This window comes from Fundulus heteroclitus, chromosome 5 (assembly GCF_011125445.2).
Source record: "Fundulus heteroclitus isolate FHET01 chromosome 5, MU-UCD_Fhet_4.1, whole genome shotgun sequence".
Classification (NCBI taxonomy): Eukaryota; Metazoa; Chordata; class Actinopteri; order Cyprinodontiformes; family Fundulidae; genus Fundulus; species Fundulus heteroclitus.
In genome coordinates this window covers 26,194,298-26,221,685 of record NC_046365.1, presented here as the reverse complement: position 1 = coordinate 26,221,685, position 27,388 = coordinate 26,194,298, and the positions used below count along the sequence as shown (strand labels likewise).

Genomic DNA, 27,388 nt, shown 5'->3' with positions numbered 1-27,388 from the left:
AATCCCCCTGATAAAGCTTCACCCTCAGCAACATGTGAACTCCAATCTAGATTCATTCATTCATATGTTCGTTCATAAAGTGCCTCTCTGTCTTAAACTGTTTTGTCTTTAATTTAACTTTATTCTCTTATTTCTCCTTACAGAGGGCGGAGGGTCACAGAGCCAGGAATCCTGTGCACTGGACAGTGTTTGTCTCAATGGAGGCTACACCCCCAACACCTTCACCCTTCACGGTCTGGGTACAACACCCGGGTCCCGAGCTGGAGTAGTGGGCAGCGCTGACCTTCTGAGGGAGGGGGGAGTTGGGCTTGGAGGGGATGACATCTCACCGGGACTCCTCACACCACACGGCTCAGCAGATATGAACAGCGGAGCCGGTATGCGTCGCAATCTGTCCGATGCAGCGGCGCTGGAGAAGATGATCATCTCAGAGCTGGTGCAGAGCAACCTGCGTCCATCGGTTCCCATGCCTGTTCCGCCGGAGCGCTACGGGAGCCTGGCAAGGCCGCATCACCACGAGAGGCCGGCTCTTACTCACACCGCTACTTTAACCCGCCACGCGCAGCCCACACAAGAGGGCTGGTCCGCCACGGTGCAGCCAAGCTCCCGGCAAAATGCACAGGAGGGCTGGGCACATGCAAGGCAGCCCACACAGGACGCTGAGACAAAAGCCACCACACGTGTTCAAGACCATGCCACCACGCCCCGCCTACAAGACGGCTGGTCACACGGACGCATCTCTGGTGATTCAGATACCCAGGAGCTGCTGAAAGACGGAGACCGCTCGCAGCTGCAAGGTACACTAGGCCGGCGTGGACACCAGGAGAGGTTGCCAGCACGGCCTCCTGACATCCAAGCTCGGCCTTACTCCACCCTTAGCCGAACCCCGGGTACTCTGTCCCGCCACCGCAGCACAGCGGAGTCGACAGGAGGGACAGAAAGAGACCGGGAGAGGGACAGGGAGCGAGACAGGGATCGCTACCGAGACCGACCCCTCCCACCGCCGCCTCCCCCACCGCCACAGGAGCCAGAGTCAATGTACAAGGCTCTTGAAGAGCCACTGCTTATGAAGCAGAGAGAAGCAGTTGTAGAGGCATGGAGAGGTGGCCAGGACAGTGAAAAGGAGGAGACATTTCTGCTGAAAAGAGACGGAATGAATGAGGACTGGAGAGGAGGAACCGAGAGGGGAAGAGACGAGTCTTTTACCGCTCATAAGCGAGATGGCACGATGGACGAATGGAGGGCTGGCATTGAGAGAGGGAGGGAGGAATCTAAAATGCTGGAGAAGAGAGACGGACGACTGGAGCTGTGGCGAGCAGGGGAGACAGAGCAGGGAGAGACTTTCATCACTCAGAAGAAAGATTTTGGGATGGATGGTTGGAGAAGTGAGATAGAGAGAGAGAAAGATGAATCCTTCTTTCTGAAGGACAGAGATGGGTGGAGGGCAGGGATTGAACGAGAGAGCGAGAAACAGAAGGACAGAGTGCTGGACGTTTGGAGAGGGGGGATAGATTTGGACAGGGAGGAGTCTTTCTCTTTTGAAAGCAAAGATGGAGGCCTTGACGGGAGGATCAGAGGGAAAGAAAGAGGGTCTCTCCGGTATCACGGCGAGCGACAGGATTCAGACAGCTTCACCCTACCTTTGACTCCCGACCTCGACTTGGACCCTGACTCCTCCCCCATCTACACCCAAGATTCAAACCCCTCCCCCATCTACCCCAGAGACCGCCGCTCGCCGCCGCTAAACATCTTCTCCCGAAACTCTCCACCGACAAACATCTTCGCTCCACGAGAAGACAACTCGCCACCAGGGAACCTCTACTCCCGCCACTCTCCGCAGGTCTACAGCCACAGCGGATCCCCTCCTCGCTTTTATACCCGCACCTCCCCGCCGACTCACATGTACCCAGACAGCAGTCCTGAAGGCCTAGAAGAAGTCAGCCCCACAAGTGGGCACCAGCCCCAGCGGCCCACTCTGGAGCTACCCTACAGCCTTGGGCGACCCCCGCTGGGGCCGCGGCCAAATCACCTGCAGACCTTCTACCAGCCCCCGCCATTAGCTTCAAACGGAGAGACAGGGTACTCAGCAGAGCCCACCTCTGAGGGAGACGACGGACAGATGCAGCGGGTGACAAGCCTGTGACTAGGGCGGTGGTGATTGGGGTATAGATACCAGGGAGGAGGAGGAGGATGAGGAGGATGGTGATAATTTCAGCAAGTTAAGAACCAAATTATCGAAATAGGGATGTTTGAGAAAAATAATAATGTTGGACTGCTTCAACAATTCTGACATTTACATGATGGCTCCTCCCTGCTTCTACCCCCTGATCACCACGAGACTCCCCCCTTCACCGTGTTTGGTTATTTTTGTATGAATGTGATCCATTTATAGCTGCTTCTCCTCCTGCCGCTCCCTCTTCTGTCTTTCCTGAAACCCCGTTGTGTCTTCCCATCTCATTGGTGCTTTCCTTGATCGGTCCCCGTCGCCTAGGTTTTGCTTCATCGGCTGGGTGTCGCCCCTCCTTGTAGCAAACTGTGTCAAAGAAACACTTGTGTGTTGCCAAAAAAAAAAAAATCCTTTCAAAGAACTCGTGCATGACTTTATAGTGGCTTTGCAAGGCTACATACCGTAGGAGGACACGCTGACGCGTACATGCGAGTGAGTGTGCATAGCTTGATGAGCATGTGTGTGTGTGTGTAAGGATGTGGATATGAGCGTATGTCAGAGAAGGTATGTGTATATAAATCATTAATGTATATTTAATGTGTCACATTGAAGCATTTTATCAATACCAACTGGAGGAGCTCTCTGTCTCTTTCTTCCTCCTTATTTCGACTCGACCCATTTCACATCAAGACCAAAACTTCTTCCCCCAGAGCTACCACGAACTGCCCGTGGAGGGACTCGTTGACTAAATAACCGGAGATCGCATTAAACCTTAAGAATTTTTCTGCAACCCCTCCTGAGATCCTTGTACATAATCGACCTAAAGTGTTCTGATTGTCTTGTATTGCTATTGAAGTTCAAGTAAACATGTGAAATAAATGTTCATGTTTTTCTGTTTGTGTGCACAAAGACAGATGGAGGCATTCAGAGAAATGATAAAAATCCTTTTGTTATTCATGAAGGGGAAAAGATGCCGGTGTTCTTTTTAGAAAGCCTGAAAAGAACATAAAGAATTAGAAAATATAGTTATGTACATTTTAGAGTGGATTAATAAATGCTACTTTATACATCTACTGTGGACTCTGGGTCAATTTGCCCCCTTTGCCAATTCATACCTTTATTTCATACCTACATGTTATTATTACCTATGTGTAAACAAAACATGTACAACCCAATAATTGAACCATGTCATAGTTTATTTCTTGGTAGTTAAAGGAATAGTTCAGAGGAGCTGGATTGAGGTGCTGTTAAAAGCTTGATATCTCACCCGCTGTAGATGATTTTGTATAAATCCAGATTAGTTGAATCTAAAGGCTAACGTTGATGAGAAGTCTGAAAGGAGCCAAGACCAAAAAGGATTTCTGATATCGCCAGTCTGAAAAACATTACCGGGGTTTATGCAAAAACGATGATATATATTCAACCATTGTTGAGTTTGCATTGGGAGTTTATTTACGAAGGAGCGGAGGATTATATGCGTTAGAAATGGCGGTAGGAGGTGGCAATCAGTGATCTTTCTCTGTGAAACACAATCTTAAGAAAGTCCAAAGCATTTCTGATAAGAGATGCTTTCTGATAGAACAGTGTGGCAGTCAATAAAATAGAGGATTTTAGATTTTTTTTCTCTCACCTACTCACTTTAATATCAGGCAGCTACTCTGGCAAGAAACACATTTCGTTCTCAGAATTAGTTTCGCATTCAGAGGTGCACTGCCTCTGACCTTCATTTCCTGTTTAAATATGCAGCGATTTCTCTGTATGTTTCAGATTTATCTATATAGCACATTTACATCAACAGTTGACTATAGTGCTCCACAGTTACATCAACAGTCATAAAATAGCAAACAAAATTATTACTGCTATAAATAATAGTACTTAGCACCTCATACTCGATCAGTCCAGGGAAACGATTACTTTTTAAATGACTTTTAAATTATTCCATACTCTATACAGACATTTAGAGGTCAGGTATTCTACAGACTTGGGGCCGCCACACCAAATGCTCAATCTCCTTTTAATTTAAATTTGATTTGAACAGAACTAACATCACTATCCAAAGCTAACATGACTTTTTTTGTGCGTACATAAACTGCTTAAAACATTTGAGATGGTAAAAGTTCATTTTGGTCTTGGCCCTTCTCAGACTTGCCGTTAGAGTCATCTTCAGGACCAGCTACTCTGGATTTATACTAAATGGAGATGCCAAGAAAAGAAATCTGCTACAACTAAGAAATTAATCACATTATAAACACAGCTTTACTTTACCAGTTCACATCAAATTAGTATTTTGATGAATCCCAGAGATGAATAATTATATTAAAAAATGGTAAATCTCGCCTTTATTATGTTGTATATTATTGTGTGTGTTTTGGGGTAGGTGGCTCATGAAATATGAGATTATGACTACTGTTGAAACTAAAATAAATCTGACTGTAAGTCAATGATTGTCAAGCTGGGGACAGAAGTCAAAGAGGCGGGTACAAAGAGATGGTCATGTACTAAACAATCAATGGCACACAGTTGCTTTTCGTTCCCAAAACATCTGATTGACCAAAGACCAAAACTACAAAAGTATGAAATGGTGAAGGGGTCTACAGGCCAGCACCCTCTACTGTGTGGTATTTAAGACAAAGATATTAACATACTGTAACATTTGATCACGTTACAAATGAGACAGCTACAAAACAAAGCAAAAGTCTTGGGTCATCCTGTATTTTGCTTTGCACATTTTGGCTTTCATGAAAATTCACTTCTTCAGCCCTCTATGAGTCTGTTAAAATGTTTCTTTCACACCCATTTTCTATTCAGTACTAGTACCCTACCATGGCAGCACGTTGTAAAATGTTTGCCTTGAAAAATGAGGAAAATGCAGATAAACAGTTTCTAAAAGTCTTGTTTTTAAGAAAAGGAGATGCATCATCTTTTAATCGATCTTTTACCTACTGCCAGTTTGCTGGTGTTGAACTCTTATCTTTGGGATTTGTCAAAGATAAAGAAATGGGAACATTTGAGACTTTTTGACCCTGGTAACAAAGAGCCCAATAATCCAATTTGTCATTGTTTCTTGGCTAAATTGAATGTAGACACAAAAGCAGTTTGGCCCTTGAATCTTTGAATATTTTTGTGAATAAAGTAGCCTAATGAAAATCAATTTAAACGTGTTAGGTATTGAACTCATGAAAAAAGTTGCAAAAATCAAGTGAAAATCTTGAGAGCTGAAGAAATATTGATCATTACCTATTTGAAAATTAGGGCATTCAAAGCAAAACAAAAGAATTGAGGGACAACGTAAGGACCTTTACAAATGTTTATAAGCAGTTGTAAAGGTAAACTTTTTATCAATTCGTATTGCCAGCATAGCTGAAAACTTTTAACTGATTTAATATTGATGAAAATCCTTTTAACTAAGGTAAAATGACCATTTCGGACTTATTACACAGAGCAGCAGTGAAGAATGTATTAGATCGCAAATCAAGTTAATGGGATTTATTTTAACGTATTAATATGATCATGAAATTTCTCAGCAAATTTTAAAAATATTAAAAAATCATGTTTTACAGGCACCTGTATTATCATGCACTGTTACATATGATGAAGTAGCCATGTTTTGATGTAACGGGCAGTGAAATTAGCGACACCTTGTTCTTTTGACTCCAGTGATGAAGATGATGACATACTGGGATGATGAGTAAGGCTAGTTCTGCTGAGAGGAAAGATTAAACACAAAAAAACCTAATTTAAAATTGACTATTGTATGAATTTAATGACACAGGAACAAAGATTGTATTACTTCTCTTGATCAAATAAAGATTTTTTACTATTATTTTCCTTCTATATCCTGTTTTCAATTTTATCTGTTGCTAAATGTCTGTCCATCCATCCATTGTCTTTACCCACTTATCTATGCAGGGTTGCAGGGGGAGGCTGGTGCCTATCTCTAGTGGTCATTGGGCGAACGGTGGCATAGATCCTAGACAGGTCGCCAGTCCATCACAGGGCAACTCATACACACACACACACAAACACACACACACAAGGACAACTTAAAAAGATAATTTAATCCAACAGCCATATTTTTAGAGAGTCAGAGTACCCGGAGAGAACCCATGCATGCACAGGAAGAACATGCTGCACAGATGGCTTTATGCTCATAGTTCTTTCTTCCAGATAAACCAACACAAAACTAAAATCTTATATTATCACACAATGGTTTTCATTTTTTAAGGGCAAAAGCATGTTATCTGTGTGCCTAAATATCCTCTTTCATCCTCCAAAAGGTCATCTGTTTCCTCATGTTTCTGTGTTGGTGTTTTGTTTACACTAGTCAAGCTAGCTAAATTAGTGCTGTGATTTTATTCTGAAATTGCAGCATCCTCGGTAACCGGAGCCACAACCGCACGTAGCTGATGTGAGTGGATAAATTGATATTTAATTATTTGGGTTCCTTGCAGCCCTGCATCCATATCTGCACCTTATACAACGTGAGCCTGCGGTAAGAGGTCTTAGTTTGAGAAGGATGTTAAATAAATAAATTTTGCAGCTATGAAAATATAAATTAACGTTCAAGTCCCTTAGTCTTCCGCTGTTTCTCTTTCCTGTGGGATCCCACAGGGCTCCGTTCTGGGACCTCTGATTTTTATGTTTCTGCTTCCTTTGGCTCCAGTTTTAGGACGCACAAATGTGCCTTTCATTTTTATGGGGATGAGTGCTAGATTTATTTGACAAGTAAAAGCTTTGATGACTGGCAACTTCTTTTAATTTAACTACAGAAAGACAGAGGCTTTGCCTTTATAACCCCAAAGTGTCCATGGGGTCATTCTCTGTAGAGTATGGCCCTCTTGCTCAGTGCATAAAACCTACTGTCACTAACCTTGGGGTGAAAATGGAAAGTGATTTTAATCTTGACAGGCAGATCAGTTCAGTGGTGAAATCCAGTTTTAATCAACTGAGACAACTGGCTAAAGTTAAAGATGGTCTTTAATACCTGCATTTATCACAATACGCCTTGATTATTGTAACTCTCTTTACTATGGTGTCTCAACATCCCTGTCGCACCTCCAGCTGGTGCAGAATGCAGCCGTATGTCTTTTAACTGGTACAGGAGACTGCACATAACTCATGTGTTAGTTCACTGCATTGGCTGCCTGTTCAGTTTAAGATTTTTTTTTAAATCTTAAAATGGGGTTAGGGTTAGGGTTCAGGGTTAGGATTAGGGAGGAGGTTACCTTGCTGAGCTTTTACAATTATGTTGCTCCTCCTGTCCACTCAGGTCAGCGAACTAGCTTCTCCTGGATGTACAGAGGATGCAGCGGAAGCTCAGAGGGGACAGAGCTTTTTCTGTGGCAGCTCCAAGGCTGTGGCTTCGCGCCCAATGCGCATCATACAGGCCTCTTCTCCGTGTGTTTTTAAATATGGCCTGGACATTTATCTTTTTTTCACTGGGGTTTGACCCAGCTTGACACAGTCTATTTTATTTGTTTGAGCTGATGAATAACATGTTTTCTGTGTCTTCTTTTATTTGTGTTTTTTTAATGCTTGTATATAATGTCTGTCCAACCCTTTGGTGTCAGTTGTGCTGCTTTTAAAGTGCTTATAAATAAAGTTGGTATGGCTGAGCACAAAGTCTCAGCGAAGAAGAGGAGCAAAAATAATTAGGTCTCAAAAAAACAACACAAAAATATTTATAAAATATTTTATTTCTAACAACACTGGCTGTCAGACTGAAACATACGTACAACAATAATGACATTTAATGACTTTCTGTGCGCTACATTCTGTTAGGAAGCCAGGTAGTCATTTTCTTCACTATGGCACAACAAATACACATAGAAGGATGAATCTTACAACAACCTTTGACATAACACATAAAGAAAATGAGTGCTTACATTCGAAAAATATTATTAAAAAACTGTTAAATAATACAGAATGCTTCATGTTTATAAAAAATATATATTACATTCTATTCATTGCTGAGTGATAATACAACTAACAGGTGAGTGAAAAGTGCTTTGACGTTATCGTTTGTGCTTTTAAAAAATATTTATATATACACAAGTGGTGCATTGTTATGGTGGTTTCTGCTTTCAGTCTCACAGGTAAGTGGAGTGCGCTCAGTCACAAGGACAAAAAGGTAGAGTGCTCGGCTGTTTCCATAACAGACAGTTTTTAGTCTCTCTCCCTTCCTTCCTCTCAATCGTGTGTTATTCTTCTTGCTTATGAGCTGCAGAGATTGTCTCAGACAGTCGTTTCTGCTCTCCGAGGTATGTCTCTTGATTTCAGAGGAAATTGCCAAACATTCTGCAGATCTTCAGGGCTGCCCGGGTTTTAGCAGACAGTATGGAGGGGAGACAGGGGGCTATCCGGTGTCTGAGCTGCAGACAGGTCTGAGGTAAAGCGTTTAAACATTGGTGAGACGTAGAAGGCCTGGTGGGGGTAAAACACAAACACAACTTGAGACTCTGACATGTAGACATGCTCTGATGAACCAAATAGAAAAGGTGAGGTGTACTGACCACCCAGTAAGCAGTGAGTGCTCCCTGTATGTATCCTGTTAGCACGTCGGACGGGTGGTGCCTGTAGTCCGAGATGCGGGTCAGACCCGTGTAGACCGCCAGGAGGACCAGGAAGAACTGCAGCAGAGGCCTCAGCAGCCGAGCCCCTCGCCACGTCAGCCGGGCCTGCAGGTAAAACTAGAAACCGCAAAGTTTTTTTTAAATGCACTGCCGCACATTAAAGAGACATAATTCATTAATTTGATGTTTCTTTATGGAGCCTCAGGTACTGGAACTGAATTTTCGATTGTAATGCAAATTGCAGTTGACTAATTTGATTGATTGATTGATTGATTGATTGATTGATTGATTGATTGATTGATTGATTGATTGATTGTGGTGATGAAAAAGCAAATAAATTACATAGTTTCTCAAAATCTTGACTATATTTTCTGAGGTATTAAAACAGCGACGTGCTTTTACTGAAGTGAATCAGAAGTACAGCAAAGACAATCAGAGCTCTTTTCTCTGAAACAGATTAGACACGTGAACACTTTTGTTTTGTTTTCAATCCAAAATCATATATCGTCCCCTCCCCCCCCCTTCAAACTTTGAGTGATTCTATATGTTTTCTTTCTATCGCATTAGAAAACAGGTTTCCCGTTAAATAAAACTCCCTAAAATATTTTTAAAGATTTATTTTCCAAGGCTCATTGTTCAGATGTTAAAGAAATAATCCTGGGTAAATCTGTCAGATTATTTGCTCTGTTTTTTGCTAAGTAAAACAATTGAATTAATATGTTTTTAGTGTATTTACTGTGTTCTCCTTAGTCTTGTCTCTATAAAGCACCTTTACTTGACCTGATACATCAATAAAGTGTATTGACTGACAGATTAGCAACTTTTTTTGCTTGTCATCTGACTCTGACTTTTAAATGTTTGTCATCCCCTTTTTGACACCTAGATGTTATCGTCACTGCGAGAGCACCTAGTCAGGGTTGAGTCCAGGCAAACTCTAGTAAAGATGCCGATATTTACATCCCACTTGCTTCATGGTCAAAAGGACAATAGAGTAGACAGTGAGATGTGTTAATTAGGCTTTATGGGTTTCCAGTGCATCACTTCGCAAATTCTTACAATTACTAGAAACATGATAGCCTTAATCTTAATTCAAAGCTTAAAGATTTTGGGGATTCCAAACATCTTCACAATGCTTAATTTGCTTTCTTTTCTTTCTGTAAAATGTATTAAACAGATGAACTTGAATTTAGTCTTGTTAAATGTCGGTGTATTTTCTTATCAATAGTTTTGCTATAAAACAACAAACTTGATTAGGAGCGTTTAAACCAGCAAATTCAATTTGATCTACCAATTTAAGATGCTTGTATGAGGGCACCACATTTTTAACGTGTAAGCATGCAGAGACACTCACCCACACACACAAACACGTACACACACTTTTTCACATAACAGCAGAGCTGCGGGGCAATGGTAACACTCCTCCCACAGCAAAACAAAGCAGCCTTTGTTTGCCTCGTATCCTTCGGTCCCTCTCCTTTCTCATTCTTTCACTTTTTGCTGCTAACTGGGCTGACAATAAATTGGGCGTCTCAGAAAACTTCTATAGGACATGAACACGGTGATTGTAACTGGAAATTACACATACAAATAGCTTTGTTCAATGACCGTGCTTTTTTTGTGTTTGTGTGTGAAAGAAATTAGTGCATAAACTTTGACTATAAAATGAATGGATTGATTAAGAAATGTATTTACTTGATGATTTAAGTAAAATTGCACACAATAAATCAAAGAAATGCTGAAATTTAACTAGAATTATTTAAAGGGCTCTGTGATTTAAATGCACAATTAAGTAAATGTGGAAATCATTAATTAAAACCTGAGTTAATTGCATGTTAAAATCTTAACTTATAAGTTTACTTTTTATTCAATTTTATTACATTTTCCCAAGAGTCCATCATTGTATTATTTAAAATGTCACTAGTGCTTGTCAAATAAACCCTGTTATCTGATTGTTGAAGCTGCACAATAACTCAACTTATACCAATCACTTTGTCTGTAGACATGTTAGCCCCCACACTGAATATCATACATAAAACTGACTATTTAAATTGATAATGTGCCTGTTAGCAGGAATGTCAAATAATTAATCTTAATATATCCACATTTAAATCAATGATTGATTTCCACATCTACAGTATTTATAAGATTACACATGCAGCATAGATTTTTTTATTCATTTTTAATGACCACAGTCATATTTATTAATTTCTTTCATTGATTTGTGTCCACTTTATTAATAAAAATATATTTATATCAATTATTTATGGAGGACATTGAAACTCACCGCTAAGTAGAGCAGCGTGTACATGGCAAAAGAAGCATGGCCAGAGAAGAAGGACTTCCTACAAAAACAGAAAAAGTATTCAGGTTTATAAATAACTGAAGCACATCATATGGAGTATTCAAAAACACATTATCTCCTTTTACAGATAAATCTCAATAAAATTGTGATATCATCAACAAGTTAACTAGATTCCATAATTCAATTTAAGAACTGAAACCCTTATTATGTAGATAAATTACTCACATAAGGAAATGTATATCTAAAGTGTTTATTTCAGGTAAGTTTTGAGATGTTGTCTTGTTGCTAATGAAAATCCTAAATCTCCTCTCTAAGAAATAAGAATATTACATAAAAAGCAGTAGGAAATTACTTGGAAGTAGTCCTATTTACATGTACATATATACAATACATGCATTCAATTCTTAGTTGGTGATGCCTTTGCATAAATTACTGCATCAATGCAGCATGACATGGAGCCTGTGCCTCTGCTGAGATATTAAGGGTTCCCGTGTAGCTTTGTTCAACCGCTGATCTTTGATAGATTTTGGACAACTGAGCAACAGTCCAGTCTGTTTCCTCCTTATACCAGCTAAGAAACGTAAACTTTGGTGCGTGGATCAGGAGAAGCTTAACACAGGAAATGCAACAGTTGTAGCCCATGTCCTGGATACATCTGTGTGTTGTGGTTAGTTAAGATTCTGCTGCTGTCCACGCCTTGTGAATCAGCCCCCAAACTCTGAACAATCCTCATAAGACTGAAGCTGGTCTTTTACTTTTCCACCTTTTGATATCACAGTTTTTTTTCCAACGAGCTTCCCATTGATTTATGTCCTAGTCTCCTTGAGGAGGCAACGACCGTCTCCTGGGCAACTGCCAAGTCAGAAATCTTTGCATGATTGTGCTTACCACAGTATTACACTTCTGAACTAGTAATATTTTTAATAGGTGTTATGTAATATACAGTTTTTTGTATAACCAAATTTTGGGCTTTTATTTGCTGCAACTTAAAATCTTAAAAATGATCAGAAAGAGATGTTTGAATCTATCTCTTTGTATGTATAAATCCACAGTCCTATTTGATTAATCAGAATATGCATTCAGATGAGGCTCGTCAGCCTTTAGACTGATATTAAGCATGCTTTTTGATTAAGCAAACATTTCTCTATCAAATGATTTTTATCTGTCTGATGTAATATTCTAATTTTAAATGTGGTGTTTATATTGTCTGGAAGCAGGAAAACAACCCGATTAACAAAAATCAAGGCAGTAGTCTGTCTATAATGTTTTTCATTACAGTTACTGAAATAAATCAACCTTTCGGTACTATTCTAATTTATTGACTATGCCTTTATGTGATATACGAGTTTCACTTTTGGAGATGAACTACTTAAACATAGGAGCATTATAATGTTATTCTTTATTGACCTCCACCTGGATAGTTCAGATTCTCACCTGGCCTCTTCCTCTAATTGGGGGTCAGCGTTGGGACAAGTCACTGTTGCCACGTAGGTTCCAGGTGTGCAGTTGAGTGATGCATAGGTGACGCCACACGCAGACAGGAAGTGAGGCCGCAGCCGGCCCACGCTGAGCTTGGCCATGTTGGTGAGCGACTGACCGATGCAGCAGCCGAACAGGAAGGAGCCCAGCTCCTTGTACAGGCAGGAGACATACAGGTTCCTCACAAAAGACTTGGAGCTAACGCTTTGGAAACGCACCCGGTAACACTCCCCAAGCGCAATCTGGAGTTGTAAGAAATAAAAAAAGGAAAAGTGAATGATTATAGAAAACAGAAAAAATTAGAGGAGGGTCATTTTGAGAGGAGGGTCCTGAATACTCACTGCAAGGCCCGTGATGATGATTCCTCCTGCGATAAGAAGCTCATCTGATATGGCTTCATTGGGTAAATAAGGGTAGGTGATGCTGGGGTCTCCACATATGAAGCCCCTTTTGTAGGGGCTCACTGCCTTCAGCTCACATGCAAAGAAAGGAATGGATGCTGCATGGACAGAGAGGAGGTTGAAAGGGAGTTAGTCCCAGAGATAAATCACAGGATATGTTTCAGTAGAGAACGGTAGCTGTAAAAAAAAAAAACGTATGTGCTGCTCTTGCTCTTTTGATTTTCAGAAACAAATGCTGACAAAACAGATCTATTACGTAGAACTGGACAGCTGACATAACAACATGCCTGGTGTACTTGGCACAAATATGTACGCCTTGTTTAAAAGCGGCAATGCTGTAATTTTAAAAAGGGATTTGCTCTTGGATAGGATCTTCTTCTTTCAGGTTTTCCCTTTCAGGGGTCGCCACAGCAATTCATCTGTCTCCATCTAACCCTATCTAATGCAGCTTCTTCTATCACACCAACTACCCTCATGTCTTCTTTCACTCCATCCTTAAATCCCCTCTTAGGTCTTCCTCTACGCCTTGTTTTTTTTAAAGTTAGATATTATTTTTTGCTTGTTTTTTTATTTATTTTATTCATTTTTTAACCAGCAGACAGTAGCTCACCTCCAGTAAACCACTGCAAACCAAACCAAACATTCTCCTTTTGGAGAAACAAGCAAGTGATTACCCGAGGAACAATAAGGCCGCCTTTAAACCGTTCCAGACTGAAAAATGTCAGAATTAAATGCAAATGTTTTATTTTTGTTTTTATTAGCTCTGAAACCACGGTGACATTTGCATACAACAGTTATTTAAATAGAAGTGTGTGAAAGTCTACAAGGAGGAATGGGTTGGACAATAAATTGTCATGATCCTAAATTGTTAGGTTCTGGTTTTCAGTTTATGTTCATGTGGATCAGCATTTTTTTCTTGTTGTTGTCTATATAAGTTTACATCCTTTCGCCCATTGTGGTCAGATGGTTTCAGTTTCCTTCATTATCTCTGTTCCTTCTCTGTTTGATATTCTCTTATTGTGGCCATTCTAATTAATTTAATGTATACTAGGTTCTTTCTTCATCTGTATAATCTTTTTTAGATTATATTCTGTTCTGATTTCTTTCTGTGAATATGTTCTGCTCTCACTTCTCCCTGTACTCCACTCTCGGGTCTTTCCCTCATTGTCTCCAGCTGTTGCTCATTACTCACCTGAGCGCCCCCACCTGTGCTGCCCTGCCTTTCTCCATTCTTCCCTGAACTTTTAAATTGCTTGGTTGTCATTGTTTCTTTGCTGGCTCCTCTGCTGTACAGCCTTGTTCGGTTTCTTCCAGTTTGTGCTTCCTGTGCCAACACATTCTTTTAAGTTTTCTTTATCATCAAACTCTTAATTCTACTTTCCGTTCTGAATTTGAGTCATTTAAACTGAACCATGCCATGAATAAAAGGGGCCACTAAATTTTTTTTTTACATCTTTCATTGAAAGTAAAGAGGCACAGATGTATCAGGCAAATAACTATCTGATGCAAAAGAGACAGCTGTGTTTGTGTTTTTGAAAATAGAACTTGCTTGAGCCAAAATTTGAATTTTTGAGTTTCTTTATGATGCCAGAAATCAGCTTTGGCCCTGCTCTGACTAGTTGGGGGCTCAACTCTCCGATCAGAACTAATTTCAGTTTTTCTATCCTGGAATAATTATAGTGAACTTACTTATGTGGGCTATTAACCACTCCACTAAACCTATTTTTTTTTTTTAAACACTATTAGTAGAGATATTTCTCATTAAGTCTTAATACAGAAAATGTGCATGTTCTTATTAAAAAGGCTTCAAGCATTTTGGGAATTTTTAAAGTTTCTATTTGGATTTTGGTTGCTTTTCTACTCATAATTCATGTACTCTTTGAGAAAAATAAGCAGAAAGTGTGGTATACAGAAAAACAACATGAAGGATCCATTTCTTCTTTGTTACAGACTTCATTTAAAGTTATACATTGTTTAGTGCTGTAATTTTTCCCCATCACCTTTGCCAATTTACTCGTATTTTTAAGGACAAACAGGACCAAACATTAAGGTATTGTTGTGTTTTTGATCCTTTCAAATTGTCCGCACTATAATGACATCTTTTGACTTCTGAATTTTTCATCTTTATCACTGATTTGTAGACTTCCTTAAAAAAAATAGGAACAAAATATGTTTTTGCAGCCGGCTTGGAGCATTCAAATGCCTTAAGTTAGCGAATAGAGTATATTCTTTGAATGTTTCCTGACCATATGTGGACACAACACTGATCTAAAACAGTTTACCCATTATTTGCATTAATGTTTCTTTCATTCATATTTCCATTCATCCCTTCATTCATATTTTCTGCATGCAAGCATGTGAAACCTATAAATGTAATATATCTTAATCCTTTGTTCCTTCACTGATATATTACATGTTTGATTTATTGCTGTAGAACTCTATATATATATATATATATATATATATATATATATATATATATATATATATATATATATATATAAAAGATGGCAATTTATATGTTAAATATATTTTATATTTGGTTGGTATCAGTCTGCATGCAAGCCAAATCTAACAGACTATGAAGAAATAAACTACCAAAATTGAAAGATAAGCTAAACAGATTTAGGTATGCAAAACCTTTGTCTTTGATTATTCCTTGAGAAGCGTGTAAAATATCTTCGTCTGTTGCTAAACGCAATAACATCAAACCATGCCTGCACTGCAGCATAGGGGATTTAAGAAAGGAGAAAGGGTCATGTAATATAGTTACAGAAAAACACCAATCAGGAATCTGGAGGTCACAACACTCTTCCACTGGGATGCAAGAGACTCCAAGGAGGAGCAGCAGAGCTCTTCTATTCCCTGAACGAACACAAGCTGAATCCAGTGAGTGGAAAGAAAGGAGTGCAGTAAGGCAGAGCTCCAACAGAGACCCAGTTCCCACTGCGCATGTGTGTGAACGTTTTTGTTGTTGTTGAGGAGGGGGGGGGGGGGCTGTTTGTGACTCCAGTTCAACTCTGCCCAACAAAACAAAGAGTAAATGGAGCAGCGGAGCAGAGCCAGAACCAGCATCACACTGTCTCTGCTTGTCTCTGGACGTCCTACCCTCTCTGACTCTTTCTCCGTTGCTGTTTTGCATGCCTGCGCACACAGAACAAAACGGGGAGTGGAGAGATAAAAGAGGAGATACAGAGACTTCTCACAGGGCTCCCTTTCTTCAGAACATACTCAGTCTGTTGTTAATATGAACCACTTCTTTATGCAGCTGTTTCCATTCAACCATAGTACGTAATAAGCCCTTATTTCTCATCAGGGGATAGATCAGCAAATGGAGGTCATGCACGCATGTACATGTGCAAAAATGCAGTCCTCGTGATTTATAATTTTTTTTTTTTTTATTATTTAAACCAAATTCCCCCCAGACTTTCCTCTACCCTGAGAAACAGGGTGTTGTCATGGAAAGTGCCGAAATCCCCAGGCAATGCACAGACCAGCTGGTACAGAGCACTCAGTGAGGCAAAAGAGGGAAAGAAGGGTCCCCATCTAAATGATGACTTTTTTCTCGAGCAGTCTAAGCTAAATGCCCTTTTAATAGTCATTGTCTAGCATACAAATCTCCAAACACTTACCCAAACATTTCAAACAAAAAAATGCATAAAATAATTGAACCGCTTTTATGTACAGCAAAAAACAATACCTATTGCTAATGCTGCTAGAATACAACAAATGTGTAAATATTATGTAAGATGTTGGACATTACATTGACACTATATATTATTATTTAGATTTTCAATTAAAGCATAACTATAGATTAAACACTTCTTAAATGTAGAAATTGTCATGTTCTCCGTGTATTTGTGATTTCAATTTCTTTTACAAACATTTGGACTGGTTTTAATTTCCTGGATTGCAGTTTTTGTGGTTTGTTATCCTTAAGAGTTTGTTTCACTTTTGTAAAAAGTGAAACAAAGTGAAAAGTAACAAAGTAAAAAGTTTCACTTTTGTAGTTTGGTTAGTGGACTCTGTTCTTAGTTTATTCTGTAATACATTTTTTTTCTGTTAGATCTCTTCCGTTTTTTCCTCCCTGTGTACTCCTATCTAGTATTCTCCCTCAGCTCTCTACCCTCATTGTTCTCAGTTGTCATTCATTTTCTCATCTGATTGCTTACACCTGCTCTTCATGCCTCCTCACTCTCCCCGTGTATACAAACTGCCTGGTCATCCCCCTCCATTGCTGGTTCCTCTGTTATGCTAGCACTGGTTCGTTACCTGTTCATGCTCCGTGTTTTCCCTTCCCTGTGCCCATGTAAGTTCATCTGTTTCACTTAATGAAATCTTTTCAACTCACCACGCAGCTCATGAGTTCCTATCTGCAATTTGATCCAGCGACCACCTCCCATATTTTAACAATAAGAATTGTGGCCATTGATCATTATACTGTACTGTACATTTAGTCAGTTTGCTTTTCACTGAAAGCTTTCCGCTCTCTTAGGAAACCGACAGTGTCTGTGTTTTAAATCTTTAATTGTTACCATTTTAAAATTGTATATTGCAAGCGTATGAATAACTCCTGCACTTGTGTTGCTGAATCCGTTCCGTAGGACACACTTGGGTGATGGACAGGAGGACAGAGACAGGCAGACAGATCTGTAGGGCTAGGCAAGGTTTGTGGTCGTGAGAAAAGTCCAGGTTGTGTCCAGAACAACAGAAAGCAGAGTAAATGCCCGACAGGGACTTGGCAAGACAGGTAAGACATGGTTGAGGTCAGACATCCACTGGTACAATGCTTTCAATAATCTGGCACTGTCTGGCTGCTGGAGCCCAGTACATAAGGAAAGAGGATTAGGTGAAGGAGATGAGCTTGACTGCACCGCCACAGAACGTGGTTCACCGGTTCATCTGATGATCGGTAAATACCGCAGTACAGGAGGATTGTGGTAGCAGGCAGACAGACAGACCAGAGCATGACTGTCAAATTGCTTGCACTTTTAAGTTGGTTTTTGTTATCGTTGGCTATCTATTTTGTCCACTGTGACGAGTGTGGCTGCCTTTCTTGGCCAGGGCACCTCTTTAACAGAGGTTGGGACTTAAATGCATCTTTAACCTATATAAATAAAGGCCAATTTAAAAAAAAGACACAATTCTACCTGGTTAATATCGACAAACAGCGTATCAGTTGCACTAATTTTGGCCAGTGAATAATCATGCTATCTGCTGCTTTATACACTGCTTGTACCTTAATAAAGGTGAGCAATAAACAAGTGTGTAACAAGCTCTTGTGACACCAAGCTCTTGTGACACCCCATATCATGAACTTAAAACATCACTGTTTCTTGTAAAAGTAAGCACTATTTAGTTGGTTTGACCTAGGCTGTCAGGATCCCCATGGGTTTGATTACTTATTGTAGCTCCCTGAGGATCCTGGAGCCTGTTTATATTTCACACTTTTAGCATTGTTTCTTCTTAAATCCCTGCTTTTGCCATTAGTTTAGTTTCTGTTCCGTGTTTCTGTTAAAAGTGCATTATTGTATCTGTCAGATGTGGTTCTTGTGTTTTGTTAGCTTCTGTTCTTTATGATTTCAGTAGATGTGTTAGATCTGTATTTCCTGCCTGCTCATTCTTAGTTTAGTTAGGTATTTCCCTCGTGTCTGGTCATTTTCATGTTCGCTGTTAAATTATGTCATCCCTCTGCTCCAGCCAGCTTCTTTCCTTTATGTTTAATTACCCTATTTTTCATCTCACCGGTGTAATCTACACCACCTGCTGCTCCTTCGGTCTCCTCCCCTATAAGTTCAGCCAGCTCTATCATATTCATTGTTGGGTCCTCCGTCTATCAACCTTGTTCTACTCATTTTCACCATGTTCCTGTATTCCTGTTTTTCTTGTAAGCCTTGTTTTTTCATCTTCTGCACCATTCAACACGCAACTCCCGAGATCTTGTCTGCGCTTTGGTCCGATGTCAACAAACGTGACATAGGCATATTTCAAGCCGGTGCCTACTTGCAAACCTAAACTGGAGTCACTTTAGCTGCCATGTTCTGACCGTTCAACACACCGATCATCACACTTTCAGCTGCTGGGTGCCTTCAGTTATGTAAACAAAAAAGGGAAGTGATGGAAATTAAGCAGAACTGAAGTTGGCACGAGTGAGGTTTAAAAAGGGGAAGAAATTAATACCATTTCAACACTTTTAACAGAAATAACGCAAAACCAAGCGATTATTCCACAGTGATGCCAGTGATATTATACTTTAATTAATACAAAGTGAACAAATATTAATAATTAAAATTAGATAATAGAAACACAAGGTGGATTAATAAATTAGTCTTCCTTCAACCTCTAATTTAAATACCAAATGTTTGCCTCCAGTAATGTTCATCTCTTACTGTGGGACATTTTCTTGATTCCAAAAACATCATTATAAGGGCTTTAACTGCAATAACAAAGTTAAAATGTCATGTTTCCATGTATTGTTTTATTGGCCACTTCTTATCTTTTGTTTTATCTATATTCTTTTTTTTTGTTTCTTGTTTTTTTAAATCAACCAGTTGCTTTTTACATGATGTCCACTTAAATCTATGCACGAAGACTTTTGCAAATAACTTCTATAAAACTCTGAATTGTCTAATAACGTATGTTATATTTGTACGAAATTACGTGATAAATTAATCACAGGTTATAAAAACGTTGCCGAATATGTTTTCTTTTGTAGTGTTTAATAAAGTGCGTGATTATATAATCCCGGTTTGCATTCAGCGCTGCCAGTTTAGGAGCGACACTTACCGAGAAAGAGACAGAGGAGATCTAATCCGACCAGAAGTCTCCTTTTGGAAAGTGCAGGTCCAGTTTTCTCCAGGAGTTTCTTCCCGCTGTTCAGCCCCATCCCCGCCGGTGTCAGGCTGACCTTCTTGTCCGGCAGACTGAGCTGGAGCTCCGCACTCGGTGCGGTCACAGCGGCGCTCTGTGTCCCAAACGTATCCAGCATGACGCGACTGTCTGACTGGGTTGAAGCTCAGAATGTAGGGGGAAAAAACTCTTGCTGGCAGCAACAACCTTCCTGTAGCAGCGGGAAACTCTCATGCGTAAAACCAAGAGGGTGGCCGTGCGTTTTAAACGCTCCTAGAAGCAACGTATTGACGCGTCGATGCAGAGTCAGACTTTTATGTGTTTTTACACACATTCATTCATCACTGTCTGTCAGGCCTGCCCCGACTTGTTGCTGCTGATTCACCATAAAGATATGGGATTGTTTGCGAAACAAACCGGGATAAGATCTTTACCCTTCTCACTTTTCCTGGTACGGGGAATGTTTAGAGAGAACCCCACTTATCAATCAGGAGGAATAAGGGACAAATGCATCAGAGATTTGTCATAGTGACGTTGGTCTGGGTGAGAGCTGGTAGATTTCTCCATCACCATGGCCTTTCACCTTCATTTTAATCATCCAACTAACTTATAAATCATTATCATAAACTAAGAATATTTGGTATTCGCTACACCTGGGATGTCCAAACCTTTGGCCATATGGGCCCGATTAGCATAATTTAAGTATTGGCTTTTAAGAATACACAAAATAAACTGAGTTTATATATATATATATATATATATATATATATTTATATATATATATATATATATATATATATATATATATATATATATATATATATATATATATATATATATATATATATATATAGTTCTACAGCAATAAATCAAACATGTAATATGTCAGTGAAGGAACAAAGTATTAAGATTTTTGTAGAAAAGGGATCTGTAAATTCTTTTTTTTAAAAGTGCACACATCTTCCAAAATTTTTCCTAAAAGGATTGTGTATTTTATTTTTTTTTTTCGTTTCCAGAATGAATTAGGGTGTGACTCTTCTTGGAAAAAGTTGTTATATTTTCGCAGCATAATGAGTGCCCCAGGTCTTTATTTCAGTTGATGGTACCACTTTCCATTAACTTGAAATAAAGGCAAAATAAGAGGGGGAAAAAACATGCCCAATAAAAGACTTTGTGCCTAACAACATTTTCCATTTTAAGAAGATTTAAAAGTTTCAGTTAAAATCTCCCCCTATAAAATTATCCATCTACCTTTCCTGGAAGTCCAGATTTGGACCATTCTTGAATTTAGGCTTAGGGACTAAGCAAAATCCTTTCAAGTGCGACAAACAGACCCAGGACCACACTTTGGACATGGCTTGTACAGTGCAATGAAAGAGTACCTGCCCCTCTTACGAATCCCATCTGTTTTTGCTTTTTTGTCTCAACATCAGACAATAGCCAAAATAACACCAGTAAAGAGACAAGGAGTTTCATGATGATGATGATGATGATTTGAAAAGACCATGTTTTTTCACTTAAACAAAATCATCAATTGAAAATAATTTGTCTGTTCACTTAGTTTTTCTTTATTGGATAATTTAATGTACTTGATAATCAAAATAGTTTGCATATCACAAACAAGCCGTGTGTTTCAGCAAACTGTAGTTTGCAGTTAATCGACAACAAGAGTTGTTAATTCTTATGTGAATTATCTGCATTTTATCAGTTAATTTATTTAATGCCTCTTTGGCCACAAGTTACAATAAAAAGGTATCCCCCTCCTGAAGCCTTAATGGGATTTCACTAATCGACGTAAGATGCCCCACCTTCCAAATCAGACTGTCCCAAGTCAGAGCATTTAGCCCACAGGGGTACCTGCAGCAAGTTCTCAAAGGTGTGGCCAGATGCCAGTCATGGATAACATCAGGGTGGCTCACCTAAACTGAACTGCTCTCATGTACCGCTCATCGGTGCTTTCAGTGGTGAATGGGATTCAGCACTGGCATTATGACAGGACTGCAGCTGTGCAGTCCCTTACTCAACAAGCATTGATGTGCTGTCTACAATTACACCTACAACAAGTTTGGGTATGTCTCTACCAGCTTTGCATGTCTAGGTGGAAAGTTTTGCTCTTTCCTCTTTACAGAATATTTCAAGCTCAGTCAGACTGGACGGAGAGCATCTGGGGGAATCAGTTTTCAAGTCTTGCCACTGATTCTTGATGGAATTTAGGTCTGGTCTTTGACTAGGACATCTTGAGTCATGAATATACTTTGATCTCAAACCATTTAATTGTAGCTCTGACATAAAGTTAATGTTGTTGTCCTGCTCAAAGGTGAACCTCTTTCCCAGTCTTGATTATTCTGCAGCCTCTAACAAATTCCACTGTATTTGGCTCCGTCCATTTTTCCCATCGACACCGACCATCTTCTCTGTCCCTGCAGATGAAAAACCTCCACACAACGTGATGTGTGTGTGGTGTGCTCAGAGTGGCTTGCAGTGTTAGTTTTCCTCTGCGCGTATAACTTTGCATGTCGGCCAAGAAGTTTATCTTGAGACTCAGAGTCTGTTTTTCCAAACGTTTGCTGCATCCCCCAGTTGGCTTGCACCACAGTGCAAAAGGGACATCTGATGGATTTCACGCAAAAAAAAGTTTTCAGAGCTGTAAAAAAAAAAATAGTGTTTCCACATTGTAAACATGTGCATCACTGATATAACAGGGGACAGTACAGCCTGTCACTAAACAACATGAGCCTGACAAAGATGGCAGTTTAAAGGTCAAACACTACACCTTCTGAAGTGTTTTCATAGAATCCTCAACCGCATAGAAACAGCGCCTCCTAGAGTCACATTCTAGGTCTACAATAGATGTTTAAGAATATGAGAACTTTTTTTTTTTAATTATCTCTTTGTGGATGATTTTATGTTTTTTTTATTTAAAAAATTCGGGGATAATCAAATCTAAGTTTCTACACATTTGTGTTTGGCCACAAACAAGAACGCACATCATGTTTCAATCAAAAGTCTTCTGTTTTAAAGCAAAAACATTCTCCACGTCAAGCAAATTAACCTTAAATATATCTAATTACCAATGGAACTGCAACACTTTTACACTTCCTTTTATTTTATTTTTAATACTAGTTCCTGAAATTCTTGAAATTTGTTTCATGTCTAGTTTACTGTATGTAACCACTCCTTCAGGGTAGTTACTTAGAATAGAAATATCCTCTATTGCCCCACAGTGGGAATATTAGGATGTACTACAAAGGCAAATAGAAGAATATAGATCCATACCAATGTGAAAACAGAGCAAGTTTAATAAGAAACTGTACAGTCAGGAGAAATTTACGTCATAAAATAAAACTATAGGTTTAAAAAACGTTAAGATTCAAAGACGTGCAACTGTGTTGGGTGATTTAGAAAATGTACAAACGGTGCATGTGTATTTGTGCAAAAACAAACGAAAACAATAGGTTGTTTACAGTGAACAAAAGAATAGTGTAAAAAAAAACAGCAGGGATGCTTATAAATGTGCATTCAATGCTACTAATCTGTCTATGCAGAAGGCCAAATACTACAAGAAAAGTTGTAGTAAAATTATTTCATTCATTTATCTAAAAACAACACGAGGTCCATTGACATGCAAAAGCATTCCAGCACATTAGAGCGCTGCAAATAGGGGAAAAGTTGCAATTATTTCCAAACGGATGTTAATCTAGATTTGTAGAGTATTATTAGTCAAGTTTAGTTGTTCTCAATCCATCGGCCTATTTGTGATCTCTTGGCAAGTCATAAGGCTGTCCAAATTAAAAAAAAAGGTTGGTAACTCCTTTAACATTATAAACCCAACTAGATTGGTAGCACCTTTAAAATGATGGCCTGGACTCAGAGACACAGAGAGAAGAGTCTGTAGTGTCTAGATGTGAGTTAAACAGGGGAGGTCAGAGTAGAGACACACCTACATACAACACACCTACATTCAGCCAGAGCCCAATCGCAACCTCCAGATGTGTCACCAGACAGGTTTAGAATAATATTATCTCACTTTACCAATTTACAGTAAGTCCTTCTAACTGGAGGTATGGATGTCTTTGAGCAGACCAGTCATAGTACCAACTTGAATCTGATTGATAATCTGTGGAGGATGCTAAAGATGAGGGTGATGGCAAGCAGGCCTTCCAGCTCCAGGATCTTGGAAGTCATCACTAAAGACAAATCATCAAATACCAGAGTAAACATGAAAAATCTGGTCAAAAGAGACATTTACCATAATGCACATACACATTTTCCATTGATTATTTAGAAGGATAAACTATTTTTATTGAAAGAGCATATTACTTTCACATTGCTTTATCAACTTTTGAGAGGTCATTTCCTTCCTAAACAAACGTCTTGTAGCAAAAATAGTTTTCTAAACTAACTTATAAACTCTGTCACAGTAATTCTTTTTCTTTTTGTCAAAAGAACATGATTGATCGTAGTCAATACATCTGCCGTTGTAGAGTCTTTTTAGCTTCTGTATTTTAGAGCAGAAACTTTTCTGCTCTAAAGAGAACTTTACAGCAGAAGTTGTTGGCTGCAGAAATCCACAGTTACTGGTCCAACAAACGGTATCATCCAGTCACTGACGGATTCTTCTGACATCGTCATTAAAACATCCTGTAAGCATCAGTTGTTTATATGTCAGCCATAGAAACAACAGTTAGACTTTTCATCCTTAAACCAAGCAGAGGAATGAAGCGGCACATAACGCTGAGTTTTATCACAAAAGTATCGAGGGGAACCAGTAACAGTACGGTTTTTTTCCCCCTTGTAATTTTGCTTCCCTCCTCTAGATGGAGCCTGTGGTCTGGTATTCACTTTGCTGTGTCTCCTGCTTCTATCCATTTGCTACAAAGTCACTCCAGGCATCTTTAGCGTCAGATTGTTTCAGCCATCAGGTTAACTTTTTTGGTACTGTACTATTGCTTTGTTCTTTTCAAAAGTATAAGCAAAGATTTACAAACGTTACCTATTCTGCAGTTTCCCTTTGGTGTTTGACGGATGCATCTCCCTCTATCAACCCCCTGGATCCTCTGAGTAAACTTCTCCTGGACTCCACAGCACAAACTGAGAAACACCTATCTGGCCTCTCTTCACCTCATACCCCAACAGGATGTAGGGCTGGACAATAATTCCATAACAATATATAGCCATCTATATATTGTGTGGTTCAATAGAAAAAAATGTAAATAAAAATTAAATAGAACAGCAGATTTCATTCCCTTTGCATTCTAGCATATCATTTAAGTTAATACTACAGTCATTACACCCTCCCAGCCAATCACAAATGCAGACCCAGGAACAAGAGAGCGTTTTTTTTCCTCCCTAAGACTTACAATTTTGGTAAAATGTTGGTTGAATTAAAAGGTTATGTTTAAATTCATTGTTCTTTGTTTTAAAATCGGTCATTAAACAACAGGATAAAATGGCCAGGGCTGCACTTAAAATATATGATTTGAATTTTTTGATAATTTCTGAAGCTCAATACGATTTCCATTTTATCGATATGCTTTTTTTTTTTCTATATCATCCAGCCCTACTAAGAGGACAACGCGGACTTCTGGACTACCTTATAAGTTTTGTATTTGGAGATCCAGCCTTGTGTGACCTCAAGCCAGGGACTGTGTCTGTGGTCTCCTTTGGAGTCTGGATGAAACCTATGTTCATTGTGAAAAATAGCCAGGCTAAAGCGTTGTGCATGAAAGTGTTGAAACTGTTGACTTCATAATGGCAAGTATTTAGTCTGAATGTCAATCAACATAAGCCTAAAAAGAAGCAGCAGCAGCAGCACTGGTTCTCAAAGAGTGGAATAGTAGCCATGGGGACATTATGGATAAAGCCTGCTAAATGGGACAACAACACCATCTGCTGTTTGGTCTGTGTCTGCAGTCAGTAGTAGCAGAAAGAGATTCTCTGTAATGCTCAGAGCAACGGCTTCACTGCATTAAGGTAACATAGTCTGTGCACACATAATATTAACACAATAATAACACATTTGAGTCTGATCCCTGCCATGCTGCTGTGTTTATTTCACATGAGTTGTCTGTGCATGCTAGGTGTTTTTTGCATGTTTCTTTGGCAGTGTCACAGTGCCACCAATGGGCCCTTCATACCTATTACAGTGCTTTCAGTGGTGCTGTGCCCTCTTGTGCGGACATACATTTTTATTGATCATTTATGAAAATTTACTGTGGCTTAAGTGTCACAATGAGGCTTTAGCCGAACCAAAACGAAGACAGGAATCTGGAAGTCACATGAGGATTTAATAGAAGACTCAAATCAGTTGGTTGTGTTGTTCTTTTTACATCTCTCTTTGCAGGTGATGAAGCAGACTGAAGATGTTTTATCATTCTCTCCCTTTTATCTCCTCTTTCTTTCACCTTTTCTCTTTCTTTTTTTTCTTCTTGTTCTTCCTTTGCTCTCCTGCTTTCCCATTGTATTGTCCACATAATTTAATTTGAAATACTCTCTGCATGAATTATAATAAAACTATTTACATGCATAAATCAAGCAGAGCACTATGGCGAAAGCCGTACTGCTCCACTTGTGAAAGTAAAATCTGTTGAGCTTTTCTTGGCATTAAGACAGCAATTCTTATTGCCACATTGCCAGACAGGACATTGGAAATAAATAAATAAACAAAAAATAAAATAAAAAAAGGAAGCAGCTCTAGCTTTTAGAAGGCAACAATGATGCACAGTGCAGGATCCCTGACTCAGTCCGAATACCTGTATAGAGCAAGGACTCTTTAACCAAAGCAGAACTACATTAGCGGTTGCAATGATAGTGAAGTCAGCAAGGAAGGAGGTAGGAAAAGTAGATTGTATGCTCCCTCCTGTGGCTAGTTTTGCCGTCCCTTACCGGCGTGTGACAGGACTTGTTAGCACAGCCCCCTCATGGAAATCAACAAAAACATCAGAGAATGCACACATAGTAGTTGTAGTTTGTAGGCTTTAGGCCCAGATTTGACTAGAATCATCCCTGTGCATTTCCGCCCGGTAATGACGTCAGAGTTAAAGGCTGTCTGAATTCGGCACAGCAGTCCAAAGCTCCTTTCCTCTCCACAATACAGTTCTTACTGTTAACCCCAGAAAAGGTTACGGAACAGGAGCTGGGAACTATTATTAAGGGTACTTGGATGGAGCCCCTATCTGCCTACCTCCACTGTTGGGCAAGAGGTGGGGTACACCCTGGACGGGTCACCAGTCCAAACACAGAACAAACAACCATGCACACACACAGTCAAACCTAAGGGCAATTTAGAGACCAATTACCATCATCATTATGTTTTTGGACCCAGAGAAACCCAGAGTATCTGGAGAGAACCCACCACTGCACAGAGAGAACATGCTAACTCCATGCAGAAAGGCCCCAAGCTGGGATTCAAACCCAGAATCTTCTTGCTGCAAGGCAATAGTGTTAACAACTGTGCTAACTTGTGTTCCCTGTAATAAGGTTTTTAACCATTTTTGGTCTTTCTTAGTTGCCAATTTTACCTGCGTCTCCATATTCTTTCAAATAACTTTCTCATCATTTGGGTCACACATTTGTATTAAGCCTCCTTCTCACTGATATCACTAAATTAAAATCTAGT

General features: G+C 39.5%; 2 protein-coding genes across 6 annotated transcripts in view; one reads left to right on the top strand and one right to left on the bottom strand.

Annotated features, from left to right (window-relative positions):
- The window catches only part of LOC105929283 (adhesion G protein-coupled receptor L1), a 58,800-nt gene extending 52,810 nt beyond the window's left edge, over positions 1-5,990 (top strand). For all 5 annotated transcript variants that reach the window (XM_036137307.1, XM_036137308.1, XM_036137306.1 and 2 more), the window contains one exon: positions 144-5,990. In XM_036137307.1, coding sequence (XP_035993200.1) covers positions 144-2,143 — 2,000 coding nt within the window. In that variant the 3' untranslated portion in view covers positions 2,144-5,990. The remainder of the gene's footprint in view (positions 1-143) is intronic.
- Positions 5,991-7,845: 1,855 nt separating this feature from the next.
- LOC105929295 (phospholipid phosphatase 3) lies at positions 7,846-20,065 on the bottom strand. The gene is made up of 6 exons (XM_012867013.3): positions 19,708-20,065; positions 12,862-13,019; positions 12,476-12,762; positions 11,024-11,081; positions 8,680-8,856; positions 7,846-8,590 (listed from the first exon to the last, which is right to left on the bottom strand). The coding sequence occupies exons 1-6, from the start codon at positions 19,907-19,909 to the stop codon at positions 8,492-8,494; spliced, it is 981 nt and encodes a 326-aa protein (XP_012722467.2). The 5' UTR covers positions 19,910-20,065; the 3' UTR covers positions 7,846-8,491.
- Between the last annotated feature and the right edge of the window lie 7,323 nt (positions 20,066-27,388).

Bases quoted from the DNA above. Each gene is read 5' to 3' on its own strand.
- LOC105929295 (XM_012867013.3), bottom strand. From the start codon at position 19,909: ATGCTGGATACGTTTGGGACACAGAGCGCCGCTGTGACCGCACCGAGT. The intron at 12,763-12,861 runs GTGAGTATTCAG...TTACAACTCCAG, and splicing joins TCATCATCACGGGCCTTGCA to ATTGCGCTTGGGGAGTGTTA. The intron at 8,591-8,679 runs GTCAGTACACCT...TACCCCCACCAG, and splicing joins CACTCACTGCTTACTGGGTG to GCCTTCTACGTCTCACCAAT.